The 18,916-nt window shown below is 38.6% G+C and overlaps 1 protein-coding gene across 3 annotated transcripts in view; it reads left to right on the forward strand.

Moving 5' to 3' along the window:
* Nucleotides 1–18,916, forward strand: part of LOC122790299 (cadherin-24-like) — a 2,600,514-nt gene that overhangs the window by 2,542,980 nt on the left and 38,618 nt on the right. For all 3 annotated transcript variants that reach the window (XM_044057804.1, XM_044057803.1, XM_044057805.1), the window contains one exon: nucleotides 9,060–9,311. In XM_044057804.1, coding sequence (XP_043913739.1) covers nucleotides 9,060–9,311 — 252 coding nt within the window. The remainder of the gene's footprint in view (nucleotides 1–9,059; nucleotides 9,312–18,916) is intronic.

An 18,916-nucleotide genomic window follows, 5' to 3' on the forward strand; every position in this document is an offset into this window, starting at 1 on the left:
AGGCAGTACCTTAATAAATTGCAAGAAAATATGTAAAAGTGACCCCTGAGTCTTCCACACTATGATAAAGAACTACTTTTGTCTAGCTCATGTACCATAGACATTGTGGATAAGCCTTGGACTCAGAACATTGACTTTTTATCAACTAATTTGAGCCTACAGTTATGCTTCTCCCCAAAAACTCAGCTGTGTTCGGCAACATTTCACTTGACAGTTAGCTATTTCCTACAGTTTCTCTTCAGTCTTGTACATGAAAACTCATGGACAAACTGCTCTCCAAAATAAAAAAAAGTAGTTCACCAGCCCCCCGTGTTGTGATGATAGGCAGTCACTTGTACACTGTTCTGCACCTGCAAAGTCACTTCTATCATTACAGTATTCTGCAGCTAGCCAGTTACCTGTATCAGTGCAGTGATCTGCAACTGATCACTAACCTGTAAAAGTACAGTGCCCTGCAGTTAGGAAATCACCTGTATCAGTACAGTGTTCTGCAACTCATCACTAACCTGTATTAATACAGTGCCCTGCAATTAGACAGTCACTGGTATCATTACAGTGCTGTGCACCTAGACAGTCTTCTGTATCATTACAGTGCTGTGCACCTAGACATTCACCCATTACAGTCCTGTGCACCTACACAGTCACTGGTATCATTACAGTGCTGTGCACCTAGACAGTCTTCTGTATCATTACAGTGCTATGCACCTAGACAGTCACTGGTATCATTACAGTGCTGTGCACCTAGACAGTCACCTGCATCATTACAGTGCTGTGCACCTAGACAAGCACCTGTATCATTACAGTGCTGTGCATTTAGACAGTCACCTGTATCATTACAGTGCTGTGCACCTAAACAGTCACCTGTATCATTACAGTGCTGTGCACCTAGACAGTCACCAGTATCATTACAGTACTGTGCACTTAGATAGTCACCCGTATCATTACAGTACTGTGCACCTAGACAGTCACTGGTATCATTACAGTGCTGTGCACCTAGACAGTCACCTGCATCATTACAGTGCTGTGCACCTAGACAAGCTCCTGTATCAGTACAGTGCTGTGCATCTAGACAGTCATCTGTATCATTACAGTGCTCTGCACCTTGACAGTCTCCTGTATCATTACACTGCTGTGCACATAGACAGTCTCCTATATCATTACAGTGCTATGCACCTAGATAGTTACCTCTATCATTACAGTGCTGGGCACCTAAATAGTCCCTGTATCATTACACTGCTGTGCACATAGACAGTCTCCTGTATCATTACAGTGCTATGCACCTAGATAGTTACCTCTATCATTACAGTGCTGGGCACCTAAATAGTCCCTGTATCATTACAGTGCTGTACACCTAGACAGTCACCAGTATCATTACAATGCTGTGCAACTAGATAGTCACCTGTATAATTACAGTGCTGTGCACCTAGACAGTCTCCTGTATCATTACAGTGCTATGCACCTAGACAGTTACCTGTATCATTACAGTGCTGGGCCCCTAAATAGTCCCTGTATCATTATAGTGTTGTGCACCTAGACAATCACCAGTATCATTACAATGCTGTGAACCTAGATAGTCACCTGTATCATTACAGTGCTGTGCACCTAGACAGTCACTGGTATCATTACAGTGCTGTGCACCTAGACAGTCACTGGTATCATTACAGTGCTGTGCACCTAGACAGTCACTGGTATCATTACAGTGCTGTGCACCTAGACAGTCACTGGTATCATTACAGTGCTGTGCACCTAGACAGTCTTCTGTATCATTACAGTGATATGCACCTAGACAGTCACTGGTATCATTACAATGCTGTGCAGCTAGACAGTCACCTGCATCATTACAGTGCTGTGCACCTAGACAGTCACCAGTATCATTACAATGTTGTGCACCCAGATAGTCACCTGTATCATTACAGTGCTGTGCACCTAGACAGTCACTGGTATCATTACAGTGCTGTGCACCTAGACAGTCACCTGCATCATTACAGTGCTGTGCACCTAGACAGTCTCCTGTATCATTACAGTGCTGTGCACCTAGACAGTCTCCTGTATCATTGCATTGCTATGCACCTAGACAGTTACCTGTGTCATTACAGTGCTGTGCACCTAGACAGTCACCTGTATCATTACAGTGCTGTGCACCTAGACAGTTTCTGTATCATTACAGTGCTGTGCACCTAGACATTCTCCTGTATCAGTTTAGTGTTCTGCAACTGACCACTCACCTGTTTCAGTACTGTGCCTTGCAGGTGACCAGTTACCTATATCAGTACAGTGTTTTGCAGCTGGTCAGTCACTTTTATCAGTGATGTTCAGCAGCTTTCCTAGCACCTGCATCAGTACAGTATTGTCCTCAGGACCCAGCTTTAAGAAAGGGCATGATTCTGTTGTATCACAATATGAAATAGTCAAAATAAGTTAACATAGATAGTGTCACAGAATTCAAAGGCTCACTTCTTCCCCACTGATGCGCACATCTCCAGGGGAAAAATACATCCAGGAACTGAAAATGCCTAGTAGAAATGGTTCAGAGGAGACTACTAATAGGGTGCTTGAGATTGAAAAGAAGTAAATTACTATACTACAGAGGATGCAAAACACTTTTATGCTGAGAAAAGAAGAGATACCTGGTACATTGTATGAGTATGCAGCATCATGATGTGCAGTTTTTAAGGGGTTATCCAGAGCAGGAAGGAAAGTGAGAAGGAAGGGGCACAGGGATCAGAATGAAGGATTAACCTCTCAATGGATCACCAAAATGTTTTCTTCACCACAAAGAGCAGTCTAAACCTACAGAATGGTCCACAGGGATGGCTTGTGGAGAAGAAATCCATGGAGGTATTCAAGAGGGCATGGGACCATTGGAGGTGAACCGATGGCAAACCTCGGATGGTTTTGAAGCAGAATATTACATTTATTTAAAGGGAATGCTACACTGACTTGCTGTTTCCATCTCCTGTCAGACCAATGCAAATTAATGTATCATTCAATATGTCTATGTATATAGAGAAATATATACTCAAAACTGTTTGGCAAACAAATATATGATCGTATGCAAATGCATACATACACATGTTTTCATACATACACATGCACATGGGCTTGCATACTCATACATGCACGCACACACACAGACACACACACACACACACTTGAATAGAATGAAAGCTGTACATACATGGATATAGACTTGATAAGTGTTTTATATACATATACACATTATCCCTTTACATAAAGGTGGGAACTCTATTGATTACTCTAACTATAGACCAATTGCTCTCCTATCATCCTTAGCAAAAATTATGGAGAAATGCATTCACCAACAACTTTTACAGTATCTCTCTCTCCACAACATAATAGCAAGCTGTCAGCATGGCTTTAGGCCTTATCATAGTACTACCACCGCCCTCCTATCCTTTACAGACACTATCAATAGAAACCGCAACAACAACCTTCTCTCTTCTGCTCTCTTCATCGACCTCTCTAAAGCTTTCGACATGGTTAACCATTCCATCCTAATTAACATTCTTGAATCTCTCTCCTTTGATAACCTAGCCATTAATTGGTTCAGATCTTACCTCAGCAATAGGCAACAGGCAGTTCTCTGGGAAAATCAAATTTCTTCCTTGTTACCTGTCACCATCGGTGTCCCTCAGCGCTCCATTCTTGGACCACTTCTTTTCTCTTTGTTCATTAATGATCTCCATTTAGCAATTCCTCAAGCAACCTGCATTCAATATGCAGATGACTCCACCCTTATTTGCTCAGCTATCTCTCCAACTGAACTTTCTTCCCTTACTCAAAACATACAGTAAAAACGTGGTTTACCAGACGTTACCTCCTACTTAATGCCAAAAAAAACTAAACTCCTTCTCTTTACTCCCACTACTAGGTCCTCCCCCTTAGACTTCACAATCTCTTCAAATAATGCCACTGTCATCTCACCTGGCTCTACTACCAAACTGTTAGGAATAACCATTGACAATAATCTCTCTTTTGATCAACATATTAACAACACCATTAAAATAGTCAACAGAAAAATAGGATCCTTATATAGAATTAAGTCTTTCTTAACCACATCAGCTAGAGCCAAGATCGCTCATTCCCATCTAATCTTATTTATTTTATTTTTATTTATTTTACATTTGTTAACCGGGCTAGTCTGACTGGATATATTTCCATTTTCAGCAGAGGCCCGGGGAGAAAAGCTCCACATATGGACATAAGAGATTTATAATGAGTACAAATAACAAGTTACAAATAACAAGTTACAGAGTTGTAACACTTCAACCAATGCATCTTGATTACAAAAAGAAGGCAACTGGAAAAAACTAAAATACATTCTATTAAACATCAATACAACTTCTAGAACCTGATAAATAATAAGAGAGACCAGGGAAAAGAACTAAAACATTGAAACCTAAAACTAGATTACAAAGAAGTACACTACATAGACTATCTCAACTCTTCTGTATGCCTCACCTGTTTTTACTAACCTTAAGAAAAATAACCTTAACAAACTTGCAACTTGCTACAATAATATTGCCAGATTCGCTACTGGAAATCCCTTTAGAACTCACCACTGTTCTAACCTGAAACAACTAGACTGGCTGGAATTTCAAAACCATCTGTTAATCCCCCAACTCACATTGCCCACAAAATACTGTACCAACCCAATAATACCCCTATACTCTCAAAACTTCTAATCCCATATAATAATCTCAACTCCCTTCGCTCTTCTAGTAAACTCATTGCCAGCTTAACAAAGTCTAATAACACAGCTGGTGACTCTCTATTTACTAATACAGCAGGAAGGAGCTGGAATCTGCTACCTAGTGATATAACACTAACTACATCATTGCCACTCTTCAAACAAAAGCTCAAAAATCACCTCCAAAGTCACTGGCTATGTCCTTGTAGTAAACCTGACTAATCAACACCTATACCTTGTTTTTCTCCTCTTCTACCTTCTTCCTAACATTTAATAATTAGTCGTGTAACTAAGACTATCACTAAACCAAACTTTATTCAATGTATTGCTTAAATCCCTCAAGTCTGATGTAAATTATTGTACTTATCTCTTACTAGAGTGCATCTATTCACCTCTATAAGAAAGATTATGTTCTATGTTAACTTTCTGAAGTGTTACACTGTATCATATGGTTTTTAATCCTTTTTTACCATGTAATCATTTATTTTTATTTGTATATGTTTTTGTTTTGGTTTTTTGTTTTTGTTTGCATTTGTGTGGGGCTTTTCTCCCCGGGCCTCTACTGAAAATGGATATATATCCAGCTAGACTAGCCCAGTCAACAAATGTAAAATAAAAATAAAAATAAATAAATATACATGAATACAATACAATAATCCCACAATCTAAACCTTTAACTTGTTTGTCTTCATAGATATATTAGCCTGCAGCCTACCTCCTATGGAGCATAGGTATAGTGAGGTATATATTTATTAGCCAGAGAGAAAATGTATATCTGTGTTTGGTGGAATGTGTTTTATCATGAGTGTAATTACTGCTTTCCCCAGTAAATAATACTTTATTCCATTCGATTCTCGGCTGGAGCACCTTCTGTGTGGTGTCTGCATGTCCTCCCCGCAGTCGAGTGATGTTTAAAGACATGCAGGTAGGTGCGTGTGTGAATGGGTGTGCCTTCTTTGAAGGCTGGGTGTCAGGCTGGCAATTCGGCACTGTAAAAAATCCACTGCCAATCATTAGCAGACCGGAGTTCTGTTGTGGCGACCCCTAACTGGGAAAAGTCAAAAGACATTAGTATTCTAAAGTCAGCTTTAGCCAGGGAAAGTATATGTAGGCATGTGGAAATGTTTGGTGGTTGAATTTCACATTGTATTTTCTGTGGATGTTTTTTTTTCAGTGCTGTGCATATTGTTAACCTGTGCTTTAGGCAAACATAATCTACATACAGCAAAGCTATCCATACGTTTACTGCTTAACTGTGTTTGTGACATGCTGGTTGTCAGTTTTTTTTTTTTGTTAACGCAGACGTCATGCAAAGTATCAGTCCCAATCAGTTTGTGTGTTAACAGTATGAAGTTTGTAGTTTGTAGGTGAGTATTAGGCTAGCTGCTCTTTTAGGCCATTTTAAGCCTAGCCAATTTTTTCTCAAAGGTGAGAATCAAACCTTGTATTTTATGTAAGTACCTTAACAGTTATGCCAGCCCCTGTCACTATGTTGCTCTCTAATGTTCTTTATTCAGTACTACATTGTGTCATTTGAAACTGATCAGTAAGAGTCATGAAGACCAAACTGAGCATAACTGTCACTGGTACAAATGTGAACATAAACATCTGGAGAAACTGAAAAGAAACCATTCAAGAAAAATATGTAAGAAATGTCTTCCAGTACGCATTACTAGGAGTTCCTGAAGAAATAAAACACAGGATGCAGGGAAAGAAACAAATGACAGCAGAAGCTGTAACAGATACACAATACAAATATACATGGAATATCAAATGAAGGTGCCTGCAAAGGATAACAGAAATGATGGTGAATAAAGTTAGGAGATGACCTCAAATGGGTTGCAATGACTAACGTTTAGAAGTGAGAAAGCAGAGTAGGAATGCTCACAGAAGCCAAATTGGAAGGTTACCTGAATATGGGGTGGGTCAAAATAAGTAACATTAATTTAAAAAGTTAAATGCTAAAGACAAAGAGAATGCATCAGTGCATTTTTTATTGCAGCTTGTAAAATTAATGAAGCTGGAACAGCTGTCAGAGCATAGCAATGAGATGACCTGGGTGACATAGGTTTCCAAGGAGGGATGGGGGGGTGAGAATCTGATGCAATCTTACCCACTCAGGAATAGGGAGCTGTTTAATAACATTCCAGTAGAACTCTATGAGGGGAGGCTCACTATCATATTGCTGTAAACAGGTCCTCAGTGGAGCAGGCCTGTCCAAGAACTGTTTACAGAGCAGCAAAAAAAACGCAGTTGTGTGAAACTGTACCTAACCTCTGGGTTAAGCACTGTAGGCATCACACCATGTTTGTTGAAAACAGGAGCACGTTATTATAAGCATATATAAAAACCTCATAACTGCAGCAGAATGACAGCCCAAATCCCCAGCCTGACATCCTCTGAGTACAGAAGCAGTGAGGAAAGAAAAAGCAATAGGAAAAAAGACAATATAGGCAAGGGGGTTGAAGGAGCAACAAATATAATAAATAATACAATGAGAATTACCTGCAATGGTTAAATGAAGTGCACCAAATGTTAAATGTAAAAGTAAACTGTTTCACTAAGTAATGAGAGCTATGTTAGCAGGATACGCAGGACCTGACTTCTGAGGCCTTTTTTTTAGCAATAAGCCTAAAAATAAGGATTTATGAATTAGCAAGGGGTGCTGAAGGAAGGGGAATTTTGGTGGAGACTGTGAGAAGGAAGATGCCTAATAAACAGTAATCAGAAGAAGAAATGGCACTATGGTTAAAAATCAAGCTGTGTATTTCTCCAACATTGGTAAGAATGGGCACTGGGAAGCCTTTAGCCCCTGGAACTGCTGAATCAAGTTGCACAGGAGAGCTGAAAATGATGTTTAATCAATGACACTCGAGCTAGTGAATTATGACTTTTTCTTTTAAAGGCCTTGAGCAATATAGTTGAATGCAGTAGTGGCACCCTTAGTTTAATTTTTCATTAAAGCAATTTGTCAAGTTAGGTAAAACAGAATAATTAAATAATTTATGTCAACAGTGAATATCACTGGACACACACTGTTCAGTGATTTTAGTTGTAATCCAAAGGTGATGGAAAGTTTTCATATATTTCATCAGATGACATAGTTAATGCCAGGAGGAGATGGAGACTGGGAATTATCTGATGTCTGTCATGATCACAAACTCATTGCAGTTAACCAAAAACTAGTTCATGAGCCCTTACTAACCACAGATTACAAAAACTGCTACTGATGTATTCACTTAGAAAGCAAAGGCTGTGACAGTAAGGTTTAATTAGGGTGGTGGCAATGAGCTGATTTCTGCAGTATCCATGGTTTGATTCCCTCATTCACCGTTTGCATACTGTGTGAATAATTTAACCAGACAATCCTCTGCGCAATTACAGAATTAATCCAGGCTTTCCAGTGGTCTCCTTGACCAGATGCCTAGTAGCTATCTATGAAGAGAAGGACCAGTTTTCCTGGTTCTGGACATTACAGTGCAGTTACTGTATGAAAGTAATTGCATAAAGTTATATGTCTGTACTTAAAACTCAGGCATAACAGTCTGGCCAGAATGCAGAATCTGAACTGGTTGCATTTTAAAATACTTGAGCACACTGAGTGACTTCATTTTACAAAATGTGCATTCATTATAGGGGTGATTAATTTGCACCAAAGTCCCCAAAAATAAACTGAAAGTGAAAAGGAGTAAAACTGATGCAAAGATTGGGCAATATGAGAGTGTTCTTATTCTAAGTAAGTAAATAAATAAAACATAAACTAAAACTATGTTAGAAACTGAGATGAAGAATTGTATCATGCCTAAGGTTTCTGGGAGGAGAATGCATTTCAAAGCATACAAGATGAAAGGATGCTATTTAGATCAGCTGCTATTTCTGTTACATTGTTTTCTTAGCCTAGCAATATGCAAACATTAACTTCATGGCTCATAAAGCTGAGGGTTATTACTGCCTTTGGTAACACTAAAATAGAAAATAGATTTCCTACTGCAGCTACTTTCAAGGAATAAAAGAACAACAGCATTTTTTATATACTGCTGTTATACAGTAGTATGGAAAAGATTTTGATGTACAGGTTAAATTTGATGTCACTTATTTTTTTTGTTTCTAAGCTACATATTCAATTTAACTGTGATTAAAAATGTTCCCATGTAAGAGGATGAAGCTGCTGTAACTTACGTTAAATATTGTATAAGCACTTCTGATTATCCAACTCTTTTTTTCTCTCAAAGGTGGCACTGAATAACCTGAGCTTCTGCATATGTTAATCCGATTGTAAAGCCTAAACCATTTAGTGAGACATACAGATTAGCTGATGTACCTGACAGTCTGTCTTCTTATTTTATAGATAACTCCGCCAGTGTGCTTGTACAGCAGAATAAGTTTGCACAGAACCGAAGAGATATCTACCTTGTGCCCATTGTTATCAGTGATGGTGGTACGCCTCCCCTCAGCAGCACCAATACGCTGACCATCAGCATATGTCGCTGTGGCCTGGATGGTACGATCCAGTCCTGTAACATGGAAGCTTATATCTCTCCTGCAGGCCTAAGCACAGGTGCACTTGTTGCTATTTTGGCCTGTATTGCTACTCTGCTAGGTAGGTATTTATTTTCATGTTTCATTTCAAGCATTTTGAGTAATGAACAAAATATTTTCATTGTGTAAGTTGTCAGATATCTATGAGAATTGATAAAATTAAATTAAAAAACACCTTAAAGTTTATTTTTTCACATATTAGTTTTTTAGTAGCATACTTTTTTTTTTTATTTGCTTGCATCAGACCCTCCCCACAATCACACAAAACAGTCTCTCTTCCTTTAGAACTGTTCCTCTCTGATCTGTCTATGAAGCCAAATACTGTTAAACAAGCTATGGTACACCTGCCAAGACAGGAGCTGCCTCTGTCAGGGAATGCAGTCTTTCTGGCTGTCAGTAAAATGCTTTGTAGCATTGACAACAGAAGGCCAAAAATGCAGTGACAAAGTTCAGAGCATAACAAATGTCCACCCCTCTTGTTTTCTTACTTTATACGCTACCCAGACAACATATTTTGCTAAAGCATTTCACATGCTCTGTCTTTTCATCTTATCTCATGCAATATACTAAATCTTATATGCAGTCACTGCTTGGAGCCCCTCCAAGCATTGATGACATAATCTTTCCCCCATAAAGGAGTTGTGAGATAGGACTTGGTCACATCTACTCTGATTAGCTATCCTGAGATATGGGCTTATCACTAATTATCCAGGAACCTGGGTCCCCAATGACCTGGGTTTGGGACTAAATCCCCCATTACTAGGTTCATCACTTTTTCCCAGAAACTCGGGCTTATCACTGATATCCAATACTAACCTGTGCACATCAATAAACCCTCAGATTTCTGTGTCATTTATTGACCTTGAACTCAGTAACCTGTGCTCATCAATAAACCCTCAGATACCTGTGTCAGTTATTGACCTTGAACTCAGTAACCTGTGCTCATCAATAAACCCTCAGATACCTGTGTCAGTTATTGACCTTGAACTCAGTAACCTGTGCTCATCAATAAACCCTCAGATACCTGTGTCAGTTACTGAATTTGAACTCAGTAACCTGTGCTCATCAATAAACCCTCAGATACCTGTGTCAGTTATTGACCTTGAACTCGGTAATCTGTGCTCATAAATAAACCCTCAGATACGTGTGTCAGTTATTGACCTTGAACTCTATAACCTGTGCTCATCAATAAACTCTCATTTAACTATGTCAATTATTGACCTTGAACTCAGTAAATGGTGCTCATCAATAAACCCTCAGATACTTGTGTCAGTTATTGACCTTGAACTGCTTACAGAAACCCACATTGTAATATTAACCACCCCAACACCTGGGGTCATTCCATTAATCAGAGCTCAGGTTGTTGGCATTGCATTCAGGGCCAAAACCTTTCTGTTTAATGAATTGGCTGGGGAAATACTTAACTCTTCCAAATACTTTAAAATGGATTTTTTTGTTTTATGCTATTATATTTAATCACATCAGAAGATACTTGTAGTTTTCAGTAAGACATTTGTACTACCATGTTCTTTGGGTTGAGACAACATTAAAACAGATTGCTTTCCTCCTGCTTAATTGGATTATGTTCAGTGGTAATGCTACAATACAGTATTATTCAAAGGCTCAGCAGTATATTTTGACAAAATATGTAGATTAGGATGGATGAAATATTTATGGTTTATAATGGTCACAAAAAATGAACCTGTTATTATGGACCTGTAGCATGATTAGGTAAAGTCCTTACTACTGCCTAAGTCACTTAAGTTTAGTTAGTCATACGGTATTTATGTGTCTTTGTATGTATATGTATGCAGGTAGATAGATTGTGTGTGTGTGTGTGTGTGTGTGTGTGTGTGTGTGTGTGTGTGTGTGTGTGTGTGTGTGTGTGTGTGTGTGTATATATATATATATATATATATATCTATATATATATATATATATATATATATATATATATATATCTATATATATATATATATATATATATATATATATGGGTCTACTTTAGTTGACTGAGACGCCACTTTGCCGACATGCAGAAGACCGAGACCAAACGACTGAAAACACACAATACCGACAACTCACAAAACTGAACACTATAACACTGACACACAAAACGTAAACTACACATTACACACAACTACATATCCACTAACATTAACCCAAACCCTGACCCTAAGGTCTGACACTACCGCACACTTACCCTACCCGCACCCTAACCCTAACTCACTTAACACACCCCTAAACCTAAAGTCCGTCACTATTGCACACTGACCCTACATGCACCCTAACCCTAACTAACTTAACCCACCCTAAAACATAAAGCCCGTCACTATCGCACACTCACTCTACCCGCACCCTAACTCACTTAACCCGCCCCTAAACTACACTCCGTCACAATCACACACTTACCTTACCCGAACCCTAAGTCCGACACTACCACACACTCACCTTTCCCGCACCCTAACCCTAAATCCCTCACTATCGCACACTTACCTGTCCACTCCCTAACCCTAAATCCCTCACTATCGCACACTTACTGAGTTGCACTCACACGTTCCCCATGTCAGTCTTTCGGCTGTCGGGATTTCACCTTGTCGATCACCTTTGTTTTCGGTCGTTTGGTCTCGTTCTTCTGCGTGTCGGCGAACTGGCGTCTCGGTCAACTCAAGTAGACCATTATATATATATATATATATATATATATATATATATATATATATATATATATATATATATATTATAACAGGTACGCTTATATGGTAGATGCAGGCAACAGTTTGACATTCAAATAATATTTGGTAGCTGTAGGTATGCTTTTATATGGTTGATGCAGGCAACAGTCAGGTATTTAAATAATATTTGGTAGCTGTACCAATTCCTGTCTTATGCATGGATTTCTAATAATCCTAGGTTATGATGAGTTAGTCTATAGCAACACTTTCAGCTCTACCTATAACAGGTTAAAAGTAGAGACGTATGCATATATATTTATCTGTCACACAAAGATTATATAAAGATCCATAAATTTCATATGAAGATTCTATAAGAATGCATAACAGAGTTGGGTTACGTTTGTTACATTTTTACAACTCCACAATAAATTATTTAGATATTATCTTATGTAAAAATATAGAAGAAACATTAACCACAAAGTACAATACTATCATAAATATTTTGAATAATTACATAGTGAAATGGAATAAAATATATCTAACCTTTGAAGACAGATTATAGTTAATAAAAATTTTATTACTTCCAAAAATCTTATACATAGCGCAAGCTATTTCTGTGATACCAGATAAACATATCATAAAATAAATAAATACACTTTTGTTAAAATTTCGCTGGTACCCTAATAGGAATAGAGTAGCTCTCACATACTATATCAGACCTTGGGAACAAGAAGGGATCAATTTTCCAGATATAGAGACCTGTATCAAAGCCTCTGCTTTTACAATCATCATAAACTGGACAGATCCAATCTATTCCTCCAATTGCAAAAATGTACATATTATTATTTATTCAAATGAAAATTCCATAATAAAAAAACTATATGTTAACAGATCAAATTAACAAATGATGGCACATCTTATGCATTAGCATTCAATATAATATAGCAAAACCCACTAAATTAAACTTTATAAATTGCATTTTTAACTCTTTTAGAAAATTTGTTAATGCTAATACAGGCATAAAACTTTGGATGGATTAATTAACTCCATTTAGCACCATTAATTTTGTTTTAATAATATACATAAGAATACTTTTACTACATGGGAAACAAAAAAACTTTATATGTTGGCAACATTGTATTAATAATCAAAAAGTTGTAGATATTCAATATATAATGAATACATATAATCTCTCTTCTTCAAGGTGTGTTAATATACTCACAAGATCTATGCAGAATAATTAATTTAATAATTCATCTCCTAAAGACAAACCTAAATTCATAAAATATTTGAGTGAAACTATATATAATAATCACAACTGGGCAAATACAACATCAAAATTATGCAAAATGTTAATAAACTATAAAGCTAAAGCTCAAAAGAACTATTGGAATTTCATCACTAAAGGACACTCGATAACTTTATCCATAGAGAGCAAAACTAACATATTGTATTCTGTCAAATTAACATCCAACACACAATTTTGGAGAAGATATATGTGGAAATTTCTGCATAGATCATTTTACACTCCCAATAAACTATCCAAAATTAGTTCTTCTAATAATGCTACCTGTTGGAGATGTTTACAAATGTGTAAAGCAGATTGGATACACATCTTTTATGATTGTATTAAAGTCAAAAAATACTGGGAAGATATCAGTAATTTTTTACAAGCTATATTCACAGATGGGTCTAGGACACATGCTCTACTAGCATATGTCTGAATCACAAAACATTGAATACACATACACGAAATCGCTTAACATCAAAAAGCACTTCCGTGTATGTGTAGTTCAAAAAAAAAAATCTATGTTTCTGCAGGGGGGCTTTGCCCCCCCTGCACCTCTTACCCCCCTACTTTATTATTCTCACTCCGAGATCGCACTACAGTGGGGAAAAGGGACTTTTCTCTTACCCGCACTGTAGTCCAAGCTATGAAACAGGCACACATACAAGGAAACGCTTCTCGATGTTAAGCGCTTTCATGTATGTGTGTTCGATGTTTTGTGATTCGGACATATGCTAGCCGAGCATGTGTTCAGATCCCTCACAGATACATTTGTGTTATCCAAAACTCTAATTTTATTGAATGTTAATGAAAAAACAGAAATTAATAAAAATGATTTATATTTGCTATGGACTATACTAGTGGTTGCTAGGAAGTGTATCTCAAGAAAGTGGAAATCTATCTCTGAACCATCCTTTGAAGAATTTTTAAGTCTACTGAATGAAACCGCGCTGATGGAAATAAGAATCAAGGAACTGAGAATTACTCCTAAATTATGGAGTAACAATCCATGGAGGAAGATATTATCTCTCACTGAGACATTAAAAATGAATTCAGACTCTTCTTGAAAAAAAAAGAAAAAGAATTGTCTGTGTCTTACATGAACTTGATCAAGATAAGTTTACCATAGAATTAACTTCAGGCCAAAGGTAAATAATGTATATAGTTTGTTATTGGTTCTAATTACTTAGACAAACTTTAATTAAGCTATTTGTTATTCTTTGAAGAAAAAAAAAAACTTTTTGAGTAAAGAAAGTTTGTTACATTTTAGCCAGGTGTATCAAACAGACACATGTGCATGCTTATATCAGATGTTACTTAAATAGTGTCACTTATTATTTATTGTCTGGAAGATTATTTCAGGCTGTTGGGACATTTTTTGTAATTGCTTTTTCAGACACTGGCTTAGTAAAAGGCAGCCTGTATAAAGAGGTGATTCCAGAGTTTCATAAAAAACAACAGAAAATGTATTGTATAAGAAATGGTTTATAGAGTTGACAAGCTCTCCCACCTGCATGAGTTTTGGGCACTTGTATTTTGTAACATTGACTAACCACAGATCAGTTGAAGCTCATTGGTCTAGGACCTTTGAATGGCTATTTTGCCCACCTGCAAAGTTTTTTCATTTATTTTAAAAGCCTTGCAATTCGCATGGGTTTGTGCTTGTTTTTACTGAGCTCCACTAAATTAGGCAACCAGACAGTACTCTGTTATCTGCATCTGAGCCATCCGTGGCTTACAACTAAAGATAAGAACATTATTGCTTGTATTTCTGCACTAGATAAATGTTATCACTGTTGTTGCTGATTATTTCTGCATTTTTACTGTAATTAATTTTTGCCTGTTTTTCAGCCTCTGCATTTTTCATTGTTTTCTGGGCACTTGTACTGTGTAGCACAGACTAACCACAGATCTTGCTATGTCTAGTTTTGCTTGCATTTGAATTGACCACTAACCCCCAACAAACTTTCTCTGGAGAGGGCCCTCTGCACCCTGGCAGGAGGTATGTGGCTAGTGACCCATCCGTTAAAGCTCATTGGTCTAGGGCTCTGTTCTAAGATTTTAATTGGCTATTTTCCCCATCAGTAAGGCTTTTCATTTATTTTAAAAATCCTGCGTTTGCATGAGTTTGTGTAGTGTGCAGCATCTCACACTATCACACACCTATGCGCAGTTGTTATTATTGTTGGCGGCTATAGGAACATTAAATTTTCCCTTAGCTTTGGTTTGTTCTCCAGTCAGACATTTTTAATGGTTGTGCTTCCCTATCGGTCTACAGATCAGTACATCCTCTAAGCTTCACTCTCTAGTTCTTCTCATCTATACTAGTGGACTAACCTCTCATGGGATCCCCAACTAGTCATTTCTGATCAAGCCCTGTTATCGACCACACCTTTTACATAACAATATGAAAGGGCAAAACCTGACCATTTCTCCCTCCTGCCTACCTGATCGAATTAGACACCATGCGGCAATATAGCAATTGCCTCATTTACACTGACAACCCACTTCTTTTACAGTGTACTCCCAACTCAAAATGCAAGAGGTGAAACACACAAAAAACATAGAGTCAAAGCTCCCTCACTCACCAGTCAGTATACCTGACCCTAAGCAGGTTGTCAGCACTCACATATCACCACCCCCACCTACCACTCAACCAATACATAACCTCACATATGCCAAGGTCCTCTCTAAAAGCCTACCCAAAGCACAGACACCTCCCAAACATAAGCACACCACACATAGTACACTTGCAGATAAACACAGTACACATAAAGACACACATGACAGTGTCTCACTAAGTAAGCCATCAAGGTGTAACACAAAACCAGATGTACTAGTCATAGGTAATTCTATCATGAGACACACTGGTGTGCCTCTTGCCAGGCTGGATAAGGAGAATATCATGGTTACCTGTCTGTCTGGTGCCAGGATCCGGAATATCACACATGCACTCAAGTCTCTCAGCAGCAAGTATTGTTATGACTCTGTCATAGTACATGTTGATGTGAATGACTTCAGATCTACCTCTCTGGACTATATGAAGAGAGACATGACTGAGCTTTCTGATTATGTGTCCCAAGAAGGTATGTCCCTAGCCTTAAGCAGTATACTACCCTCACCTAAGATGATGTTCCAGTACAAGGAAAAGATGATTAACTTCATCAATTCGCTTAGTTTCTGGTGTCATTTTAAATGGATTCAGTTCCTGTCAGCCTGCGATGATATGGTTGATAGACCTCGATGCTTTGCCAGAGACGGTCACCCCTAGGATTTTGCCTTCTGGCAAAGGCTCTTGCCTCTCCCAATGCATTTTTAGACAATGTCACAAGTACAAAATTTCCAATGTAAATTATTCCTCATAAACCAACAACAAAGTCATACTGCTAAACGCTAGGAGCCTAAACCTAAAACTGCACTCATTGGAAGCTGCCCTCACCTTGTATGATGCTGACATCTGTGCTGTCACAGAAACCTTGTTCAAGGCTGCGGAAACCACACAGGCCATACTGGGCTACAACATCTTTCACTTGATCAGACCATCAAATGAGAGCAGGAAATCCAAAGGAGGAGTATCAATTTTTATTAAAGACAAATACTCTGCCAGACTGGTAATACTAAATGAGTCCCCCAAACTACTCCAGGTACAACTGTCTGTAAGTAAAACTCCTCTCCAAATTATTGCCAATTATAGGATCCCCTCCATGAACCAGGACACCCACAATGCCTACCTGGACCACCTGGAGTCCCTGAATATACCACCAAATACCCTGGCTTTGGGAGACCTTAACTACCCATCAATAAAGTGGTCTAACTACACCCGTATCAACTCACTTGCTCAGAGATTCTTGAAATTTCTAAACTCTAATGCTTTGGACCAGTTAGTGGACAACCCCACTAAGGGTTCAAACATTCTGTATCTAGTACTTACGAACATGAGTGATCATTGCACCATCCCAAGTGTACAGTCATTTCTAGTAAGATCTGACCACAAGTCAGTCACACTATAAGTAATAGCAACTGAACATCTCCCCGCTGGAACTAGGCTAAAAAATTTCTCCAAACCAAACTATAATATCTTACGAGACAATATTACTAGTTTTATAGCCCCTAACCCTACTGATGGCAAGGATACCTATGTTGAGGTTTATACCAAAGTCTTGTATAAACACCTTCACAGCTGCATTGACTCAGCTGCACCTGACAGGATAAAAATAAGTTCCTCAAACAAGAACAAACCTGCTAGGTGGACATCTGCCATTAACAGGCTATGTAAGAGGAGAAAGAAACTGCTGTCCAAAAGCAACAGGAGACGATTCCCAAACTCAAGGGACTCCCTCTTTGGCCTATATAAGCAAATAAAACACCTATAGAAAAAAATCAAGAGCCAACTGTGAATCTAAATTGGCCACCATATCCAAGGTTAGCCATAAGGCATTCTTTGGCTACATCTGCAACCTCAAAAGAAAATCCCAGATTTGCATGGAACTTGTTGTAAATGGTACAACATATACTGATCCCGGTGATATTGCTAACCTACTGGTAGTATAGGTTCATTGAGAACCCCCCCTCCCCTCTGTCTCTGATCAATATACCACAAAACATCCCTCCTACATGTCCTACCCCGGAAATCTCTAAGAAACAGGTCGTTAGTGCCCTTTCCAAGGCTAAAAATACAGCCTCTATGGGATCAGACAACATACCTGGCTGCATCCTAAATTGCTTAAACCAAGAGGTAGCTGTACCTCTAAGTAACCTTTTTAACCACAATCTAAATACCAAGTATATTCCTGCAGATTAGAAAACTGCCACTGTCATCCCCCTCCCCAAAGGAGTTTCAACTGGTGACCCTGGTAATTACAGACCCATAAGTCTGACCAGCCTCATATGCAAGGCCATGGAGAGAATCATCATGGACCTTAGCAACAAGCATATAGGTGACTGCCAAACACTAGACCCATCCCAGTTTGGTTTCCTCAAAGGGATATCATGCCTATTAAACTTGGTATAGTTTTTAGAGACAGTAACCAAAGTCCAGGATGAAGTAAGCTGCGGTGGTGCAGCTGTAGTGTCGTCGCCTCACAGCAAGAGGTTCTCCCGTTCGATTCTCGGCTGGAGCACCTAGGATCTGCATGTCCTCCCCGCGGTCGAGTAGCATTCGAAAGACATGCGTGAATGGGCGTGCCTTCGTTGAAGGTTGGGCATCGGGCTGGCACCTCAGCACTGTAAAAATCCATTGCCAATCATTAGTGGACCAGAGTTCCACTGTGGTGACCCCTAACCAGGAAAAGGCGAAAGAAGAAGAACAACAACCAAAGTCCTGTATGAAGGGCAAAACTGTGCATACTGCCTAGTTAGACCCAGCAAAGGCATTTGACACCATTTCCCACTCAGGTATCATTGATAAACTTACCCAACTGAATGTAAACCAGTATAAAGTCAGGTGGGTTGCAAACTGGCTCACCAATAGAACACACACAGTTAAAATAGGGGCCTCTTCATCCACCTTCACACCAGTAACCAGTGGAGAACCACAGAGCTTGGTGCAGGTGCCCCTATTGTTTGGAATTTACTTTTCAGAAAAACAGGCCAAAACAAAGAGTGTGTGGCTAACACATTTTGCAGATGACTGCAACCTTGGTGTGATAATTGAATCTCCTAGTGACAAAGCCACCCTCCAGGAAGGTATTACTCAAACCAATG

Source organism: Protopterus annectens, chromosome 16.part0 (genome assembly GCF_019279795.1).
Source record: "Protopterus annectens isolate FY-2018-M chromosome 16.part0, PAN1.0, whole genome shotgun sequence".
Classification (NCBI taxonomy): domain Eukaryota; kingdom Metazoa; phylum Chordata; order Ceratodontiformes; family Protopteridae; genus Protopterus; species Protopterus annectens.